Source organism: Nematolebias whitei, chromosome 7, assembly GCF_014905685.2.
Source record: "Nematolebias whitei isolate Nwh7 chromosome 7, NemWhi1, whole genome shotgun sequence".
Taxonomy (NCBI): Eukaryota; Metazoa; Chordata; class Actinopteri; order Cyprinodontiformes; family Rivulidae; genus Nematolebias; species Nematolebias whitei.
In genome coordinates this window covers 12,595,558-12,605,526 of record NC_056504.1, presented here as the reverse complement: position 1 = coordinate 12,605,526, position 9,969 = coordinate 12,595,558, and the positions used below count along the sequence as shown (strand labels likewise).

The window sequence follows — 9,969 nt, the reverse complement described above, 5'->3', positions numbered from 1 at the left end:
ATATGATATATATATGATATATGTGTGTGTGTATATATATATATATACACACACATATATATACACATGTGTGTACATATATATTTGTGTGTATATATGTATATGTGTGTATATACATATAAATATGTATATATATATATACATATAAATATGTATGTGTAAATATATATATATATATATATATATACATATAAATATGTATATATATTATGTATATATATATATATACATATAAATATATATATATATATATATATATATATATATATACACACATATACATACACACATACATGCATACATACATACACACAACTTCAAAATAACATAAATTCTCAACCTGTACTGAAAACAATTTCAGCGTCTCAGCGTCACCAGCTGGTGAGAGGTGGTGATGTCAATTTGAACCTCGCCCACTGGAACCGGTACTGAAAGCGTAATGAAAACACAACCTGTACCGTACCGAGTAGAGTAGAGCCGTGCTGTACAGGTACTACAGGTACTAATGGAAAAGGGGCATAAGTGGACCGGGGGTTTGAGCTGGTGTTGAAAGAAGCGTGCTAATTCTGGTCAACAAACATACATCTTCCCTCATCCATCTTTCTTTAAACTTCTCCATTCCTTCCTTTAATTTTTTCTATTTTGCCAGTAATCTAGATGCCTTCAGAAAGGTTCTGTTGTCTTGTTAGTAAAGCGAGCCAAGTTTTTATTAATCAGAACCAGATCAGCAAATCAATGTGTACATGTTTTGATGTTAAATTTTGATTCTGTTAAATAAATGACCGCATTTATTCTGATGGGTCAAAGAAAAATGGCGTCTCATGTCACTGATTAAACAATCCTCACAGTTATCTCGGTCACATGGCATTAGTTTAACTCGAAAAAGAAAGAATCCGTTGTATTTAAGTAATTAATATTCTTTGTGCTTGAACTAGCTTTAAGAATAATTAATTAGTAGTGAAGCTACAGCAAAGCTGTTCCCCACATTCACTACAGCACTAACACGTCACACAAGACCTCACACTCTCACATGAAATATCACTTAACGTCATTTCCAAAGTTTAACATTAACAACTACAACGCTGTCATTCTTCATACATTCATCTTATTCTAAAACACAGGCATAACAGGCAGCGGGCGATATGCATTCCTGTAACAAATGCCAGCCCTTTATTTACTTATGTTGCATTTAACAAGATTGTTATTTAATGTTTGCCGGGGTTAGGTTTTTTTTTACAAAATAAAGGTGACTTTATTTTTTTTAAAGGCACACACAAAAATATATTTAAACTGCAGTTTTCTACTTTAAGCCAAACGTCAAATCTTCGCACATCAACTGCACAAAATCTTTAAGTTTTCCTTGACCGGCAGCTTTTGTTAGCAGCAAAATATTTCCTCAGATCAAACTGTTTGTCTAAACATAACTTGAATGATTCATCGTTCATAAACAATACATTTTACTGATTGAGCAGCAACTTAACCATCAGTTTGTGGCTGTCAGGGTTAGAAGAGGACCACATGTCAAGCCTCAGATGTAACTGCACATTTGAAGCAAGAAACAAGCAAAACAGAAGCTTTGCAAACAAAACAGAGCTTGAGACGGTTTAATGAAAGCATGATCCACGTGTGTGACGTGTTGGAGGGTTGTTTGGGGTGGGAGCGGTGTGACAAAATTGCAGGTCTCCTGGGGATGGTCCTGTTCTGTGTTTCTGTAATTACCATAACGTCTGTGTAAACACTGTCCGTGTTGATGCTAACGTACGATACGATATCATGTGAGTTGACTTTGACCACACGAGCTCATAATCAGATACAGGAAACCATCGGCGCTTTATACGACTCAGAAACAATTTAACGGGTCAGTTCACAAAAATCACTCCACTAACCTTCAGTTTCTGTCAGTTTTCTACCAGAAACCTGAGACGATTTAAGAGAATTAGTTTCAGAACTAATGGTTTTCCCTCAGCGGGACTGAAGTCGCTGAACTTGATGTCAGCAGGTAATGTTTAGTGTTAGCATGTGAAGAGAGAAGTAGTCATAAAAAAGATATTTAAACTGGGGGTTAGTCGTGTCATCCAAATACTACACATGAACTTTAAAGGTTGGCCTGAGGACAAAAATCAGGACATCATCAACATAAAGTGTTCATCTGCTGAAAGGGAGTCTCTGAAAAGATATGTGAAGTTTGAAACAGATGGACAAATAAAATTTATAAACTAAAACACCATGAAGCCCTTTCACATTGATCATGCTATCATGTAACATAGTGTCCTTCAGAGGAATTTCAAATATTTGTATCAGTAGTTTTAGAGATGAGTGTTTTCCTGGACTGGATTTTGACATGGCAAACCAATTTCTGATAGGGACCTTACTTACAACTAGATGCAGCCACACACCAAAATTGGAAGTCGCCGTTTTACTTTTTTTTTCATCTCACAAGACTTACACATACATACATATATGGTGGCAGCCATCTTGGATCTTGACATGACAACCCAGTTTTGGAAAGGAACCTTTCATAAGCCTAGATGTAGCGGCACATTAAAATGTAAGTTGGTACCTGACTTATTATTATTTTCACAATACTATGCTCACAACATGAATGGAGATTTATGGCAGCCATCTTGGGATTTAGACTTGGCAACCACATATTTGAAAAGAATCTTTCTTATGTCTAGATGCAGCTCCACACCAGAATGTAGCTTACTGCTAGTATCTAGGGCTGAACAATTAATTGCATTTGCAATAATATCACAATATGATAAAACAAGATTTTCTAATCACAAAGGCTGCAATTTGACTGGTCACGTGATCTGGTTACGTGACTTGTGATGTTGCAAGTGAGCAGAGTGGAGCAAAGCAGGGAGCAGGAGAAGTCCACACTGTGTTTTAACTGACTGCACAATGGCATCAGGCTCGACAGAAGCTGACACATCTGAAAGCTTGGTACCAAACTTGGGGGGCCAAGATGGTGTAAGGACAGGGCAGCCGACCCAGGACCCCAAGGTCCCGGGCTCAATCCCCAGTCATTGCACATCTTGTGGTGTCTCTGAGCAGGACACCCTATCCCCAGTTGCTCCCTGGGTGCTTTCAATAGCTGCCCACTACTCCACCTGGGGGTGGATGGGTTAAATACAGAGAGCCAATTTCATCATTGTATGGGAACATACAATGATGACAATACATACATATTATTAATATTTACATACATATTATTATTATTATTAAAGAGGGGTAGCACATCTGTTGTTGGAATTATTTTGGCTATAAAAAAAGAAGACACTGTGCAATGACAAGTGTTGTGCAGAACCTGCCTTGCTGTTGTTGCTACCTCTCGAGGTAACTCCACAAATCTTCATCAACACTTAAAAAAACACTACAAAGCCATTTACAATATTTGCATGGCTAGAATGCCAACGACCAGTGCTTCAACTTCAAGTAAGCAAAATACTAGCTGACAGGGATCACTGACTGAAGTGTTTGAAGGCATTACTCTGTATGAACATAATTTGAAGTGACACGCGGAAATAACTTGAGCAATAACAGAGTTCATAGCCAAAGACATGATGCACATTAATATAGTGACCAAGCCTGGGTTTACGGCTTTGGTAAACACAATGGATAAACGGTAAAGAATGCCCTCACACAAACATTTTAGCCAAGTTGCTATCCGGGATCTATAGAAAAAAATGCAGAAACAAGAGTCGCAGCGGAGCTGAAAACAGTGGAGTTTTTTGCAACAGAAACAGATTTATTGCTTGTGTTTGTTGAAAAATACATGAGAAGAAGACGTTGAAAAATAATCACATTTTAAATCGCAATATTGAAGTAAAAAAACGCAATTAGAATATTTTCCAAAATTGTTCAGCCCTAGTAGTAGCTCACTTTTTTCCCAAGTTATTGTGCTCACAATATACACATACATTCCAACGGACGGAGGGTATTTCCAATTGCCCATCTTCACTCTAAGATGGGGGACACATTTTTTTATAATGTGAACAGTCTGCACGGTCTTGGCTAGATCTTAGTCGTGTATAAAATAAGCAGTGGGATCCTAAATATAAATGATAAACATCAAAGTTCATGCTCAATAATCCAAGTAAAAGATGAAACAAAGTTAAGTCAGGTCCTCTGGACGGTTTCATTGTGTTGAAACGTTGTGTCCTTCAACCAAAGGACTTCATCAGTCTGAGGAGCCACAACAAACTCAGTCCCACCAGCAGCACACTCACATAGTGGACCAACCAGGTTGATGTTTGGAACCATTTTGGCCATGGCTGCCTCAGCGGAGTTGACAGGGGAGAGGGTGGACCCCAGAAACCATCTTATCACCACCAAACTGGTTGACCCACTATGTGATTGTGCTGCGTGTGGGACTGAGTTTGTTGTGGTTCCTAAGATTGATGAAGTCCTTTGGCTGAAGGACGAAGCGCTGCAACAAATAATAAACCTACCAGAGGACCTGACTTAACTTTACTGGATAAACCATAAAGTTTGGTAGGTCCACAATTGGTTTTGGTTGTCAAAATTCACTTGGCCATGCTGGCTTTATGCTAGGACTGTGATTGTTTGATCAGGACATGTGACAACAGCTCACTCATTTGGTCACAAACACTCATAATACAGTAAGTCTGCAATAAAAATCTGCCTTTTTTCTCACATGTTTGATTCTCCAACTAGTTTACAAAGCCCAGTGCGTTAGTACTGTCAGAGTGAAGCACTGACGGAGGTTTTAAAACTTGCTGCCATCCAGCCACCTTCTAAACGATCATGGAGAGAATGGACGAGGTCGTCATTCAACATAAATCCATGCTGCTGGATTAAAAAGAAATGACAGAAAAAACTGAGACAGGAATAGAAAAATGTGTTGTTACTCGTTTAACAGTTGCAGACCATCTTGAAACCCTGCTATTCATTACCATAATTTTAATACTAATACTGTGAGCATTTCAACTAAAACCAAAACAGAAATGTTGGTTTGTATTAGACATGGCAAATGTTCAAGTGTGAGTCATGCCACAAGCTGAACACTTGTTGCTTTTTTACGAGTCTATTACCTCGCGGACTTAGTGGCAGTCTGCCAGAGGACATGGAGGACTCGTGAGTCCTGATTCAGTGCGAGGATTAACCTTGATGAGTCAGTAGCTAAGTAGCTCTAGTTCGTACTGTAAAAACTAAAGAAATCTCAAACAGAACAATGCTTACATATGTGGTAAACTGAAACATACTGAGCAGTGTAGAGAATAATAAAGGTAAGACATTTTACCTGTCTGTAGGCTCCTGAAGGACCTGGTAGATGCTGACTGTGAAGATTTCATTCTGAACATACTCCTGGATGAAATCCTTGTAAATCCTGAGCTCTGCTGCTGTGATGACCTCTCCCTCTGGAATACTTGAAATGTTGAATTGAAACTCTTGGAAAAGCTTCTGGAACAGAAGAGTCTGATCCTGGTCAACTATCACAAGAAGATAAAACAAGCAAGACAAAATATTTGTGATCAGTCCTGAAGAATCCAGTTTGTCCTCAGCTGACACACAAGAAAAGTTCTCAAACCTCAAAGAAAAAACTTGTATACACGTTTAAAATAACAGTCCATTTAAAGTACAATTAGATGGGAAACCAGTCAGAGGTTGCAAATATCTGTGAACATTGTTGTTGATTCAAGGTTTTCTCTGAAATGTGTTCCTCTGCCCGCAACTTGGAAACACTGTCAGAAATAGAAGGAAAAAAACTTTTCCATGAGTGGAGTGACCGATCTAAACATTCTTTAAGTCAAGTATCCCATAAATGCCAACTTGAGGGGGATAAAACCATGTTCCTGGCTTACTTTAGCTCCCTGTTTAAGCTGCACATGTGCTGACCACAAGAAAAGGCTCGTTAGGGCACAGCCCGGAAAACCACGGCAGCAAGTGCACTTAAACAAACTCACTGGCATAAAGAACAGAAAACCACACAGATTCAAATGTGCCTTTATGAGTCTGCACCCACAACACCTCTCTGATTATTTTGCAATACATCACCATCCTGTTATTTCCCCCTGATTGAAGAGGAGAAAGTGAAACAGCATTTGTTGGTGACACTCAGAGGTTTCCACCCATCCTGAGCCGGCTGAAGCTCTCCAGTACTCAGAGTTTCCAAAAAAGAAGGACAGAGAGTTCACCAGGTTACTGCATTGTTTATAACTCTAATGTGTTGTTTGTCAAGAATGATCTCTGGAAATGTTAGCGTTTCTTCTTATGTTGGGGAAACAAACAATTTCACAAATAGTTCTGCGGTCGTTGAAGTTGATGTAGTTTCTATGCCAGATCTCTAGATGGCACTGTGATTTTTGTATTTTAGGGACACACGTGCACAGACACGTCAGTCTTGAGCATGACAACAGTTTTACCCATGGTGACTATGACCGTTTGTTGGGACCAAGGACGAGGTTGGATCACTTCTACACATTGAAAAGAATGATCAGCACAAACAGCACTCTTCTATCCACCAGTGTTACTGTTGTTCTACTTATGCAAGCACAGAAAAACTATTGACTGCATCCATCAATAATTCCAGCCACCATCTTCCACTTATTCTGAAGTTGGGTCACTGGAGTAGCATCTTGAGCAGGGAGGCCCAGACATCTCTTTCCACAGCCATCTTTTCTGGGAGGACTCCAAGGCGTTCATAGGCAAACCAAAAGACGTAGTCTCTCCAGTGTGTCCTGGGTCTTCCCCGGGGTCTCCTACCAGTCAGATTTGCATGAAGCACCTCCCTAGGGAAGTGCCATGGGAGCATCCTTACCAGATGCCTGAACCACTTCAACTGACTCCTTTGGATGTGGAGGAGCAGCGGTTCTACTCCAAGTCTCTCCTGGATAACAGAACTTCTCATCCTATCTCTAAGGGACTCATTTAAATCTGTATCCGTGATCTCATTCTTTCTGTCCCTACACAGAGTTTGTGACCATAGATGAGGGTAGGAATGTAGATTGACCAATTAACAGAGCTTTGTCTTAGAGCTCAGCTCCCTCTTCACCACAACGGACCAGTACAGAGTCCGCAATACTGCAGACGCTGCACCAATCCATCTGTCAATCTCACACTCCATTCTTCTCTAACTCGTGAGGTGCTGATTCTCATCCCAGACTTTTCTACAGACAAGTCATCCATAATTTGCATGCACAATTTCAAACTTATGCCGGGCCTTTCCAAAATCCTCAACTCTGAGATCTGGATTCAAAAAGCTTTGGTGTCAGAGAAAACGACTGCTGTTGTCTTGTATATGAATGGTGCCCTGCATGCACAATGTTGTTCCACCACATACACCGCATGTGGTGCGAATGACAAATGAAGAACCTTGAATTGACTTGAAATGGCTGAAACTCATAAGAAATGCTTTGGCTTCGCTCGTAATCATCATTGTGTAAAACAGCTGAAAAGATCTGAAATATCCCTTTGTAGTGCAGGTTAGCTACCTTAACCCAACCTGCCTGCTTCCACGCACCCTGCCATGAACCTGTCGTGTTTCAGAGTCACAGTCGTTCATCTGAGCAGGCCTGGATGCTGACATCCAGAAGGGTTTTTTCAAGGCACCGCAAAGCTTACACACAAATGACTCACCGTCTTCTAAAAACACTCTTAACGACATGAAAACACACATGCCACTAGCATCGAGAGCTCGCATTCTGAACCCTGCAAGTCATTTGTTTGACCGCAATTAAATGCTGGAAGGGAACGAGGGGTGATTTTATGAAAGCAATAATTGCTTGTAAGGACTCGGTGTGTTTACGTTAGGGACCATTAGCTGCAGCGATCAGACCTCAGATATGCAAACTTCCCTCTGGGAGACATTTCAACACTACAGATTGGCCCTGACACTGCAGGGCCACACAGCCACACAGCTATCATTAACCTATAGCAATTTGATAGGAAATGTTTATTTTCCAGCAGATCGACGTGGGGGGTCAGAACACATATGATAGAAAACTCACTTTTGTGTCACCGGGACACTTCCAACGCTGTGGGGCAGGATTCAAAGAAACGTGGCTAAAACTCATCAGTCATTTTTCTCTGCATGCGTTTTCAGGTTTCACAACATTGCTTATATTTCTGAAGAAATGAATTTAAAAAAAAGAAGAATGAAAAAATGGCAATTATTATTCTGCACATGAATGCACGGTTAAGGAGTAGGTTCATGAGATTTTCCAGCATTGTAGTTTTTTTTTTTTTTAGCATTATCCTTTTAAAATCAGCTTACCAAGACAAGCGCATTTCTTCCTGCTTTTTGCTCAAAAACACAATAATTCCTCTGTTCTTCCGCTCCGTCTGTTTCGGCCTTTTTTCATCACTCGCAGCCGAAAGCAAACAATAATGATTTTGCCCACGTCTGTGTGTTCATGTGTTTATGTCTGTCTGTTGCTAAAGTATTTGATTAACTACTGGACACATTAGAATGAAACTTGCGGAGAATAATCACTGCATGCACATCTACAACTTGTTAAAATTTGGAGTACACCTATTCAAGATGGCTGCCGCAGCCAGCCGATAATAGTAAAATGCAGAAATGGATATAACTCAGTGAATTGTACAGATTTTGAGCTATGTTTTGTTGTGGGAGGAGCTTAGTCTGATCTCCAAAACATCTTCTGAGCGCGAAGAAATTGAGCAAAATCTTTTGTTAAAATGTTGTCATTACCTATTAGGAATCATCTATGTCTGTTAGTAAAATATCTCCTGAACCATTAGATGGATTTTGCTGAAACTTTTAGAAAACAATTATTAGATGTACCTATATAGGTGATTGGCGTTTGAAATCAATTTAAGGCGGCTGCTGCAGACAAGTGCGTTTAGAAAACACAAAAATTACTATAATTTGGTCTATTTCATGGACATCATGTTGAACTTTGGTGTGGTAGTAGCTGAGAGTCATTCACAACACACACATTAAGCTCTACTTGTGACACAGGAGTTTTGCTTAAAACTAGCATTAACTATTGTTAATTATACGCGTTAATTATTGACCCTGTTTGTGTTTGTTTGCAAAATAGATCACGAACCACTTAATGGATTTGACTGAAACGTTTTGGGATAATTCATTAGATGCATGTTTATAAGTGATTAACTTTTGGAGTCAACCCAACTCAACATGGCCTTCACAGCTAATCGATGTTAGCTAACACAAAACAGCTAAAACTCAAAGACACTGAGCTAAAAATGTGATGTGGCAGTAGCTGAGAGTCATTCTCAACACATGAGTGTGACTTTTATAACAGAACATGAAAGCAACAATCTGTGTGAGTCTGAATTTAAACTCTGGTTTCACGGAACGACCACCTTTTCCTTTTAGCATCATAAATTTCACTCCGAGTTCCCGGACCGAACCACAGCAGCTGCCGGTCCTTCACCTCGGACGTGTTCAAAAGGAAAAGTCCTGCTCTGTTTTAAAACAATTATCAGAAGACCACCAAGAAAAAGTCAGTCCAGCAAAATGTAGGAGCTAAAAATAACCCTCTCTGCCCACCATGAGTGGGCTTAGAGGAGAAAAAGTGCACGAGGTCTGGTTCCCCTCCTCTTCCTCTGCGTTCGAACTGTTCACATGTGAAACCACATCAATCTGGCTCTGGTTTCCAGAAACGTGTTTCCACTTCTCATTAGATAAAGCCTGTCAGGGGAACGTTCAGGACATGAGATGTTCTTCCAGTGTCCAAATGGTTTGGATTAACTCTAAAATGTGTGGACTGGAACAGTCAATATGTTCTGTGTTTGCAGATAAATCCCAGTAACCTGGAAAACAGAAAGAAAACAAAGCTTCATCTTCATCACACCACTCGTCACCTCGGTGCCGTCTCCACAGTGACGTCAGAGCTTTCAGCTCCGCGTCCTGAGCAGGACTTTGTCTTTTAAACATCAGGGACATTTGAGTTTTCCTCTGAGCGTTCAGCACACACACACACACACACACACACACACACACACACACACACACAC

General features: G+C 40.0%; 1 protein-coding gene across 1 annotated transcript in view; it reads right to left on the bottom strand.

The window, feature by feature from the left end:
- Positions 1 to 9,969, bottom strand: part of LOC119412279 (bone morphogenetic protein 7-like) — a 24,111-nt gene that overhangs the window by 11,335 nt on the left and 2,807 nt on the right. Inside the window, exon 2 of the mRNA XM_037679267.1 lies at positions 5,267 to 5,456. Coding sequence (XP_037535195.1) covers positions 5,267 to 5,456 — 190 coding nt within the window. The remainder of the gene's footprint in view (positions 1 to 5,266; positions 5,457 to 9,969) is intronic.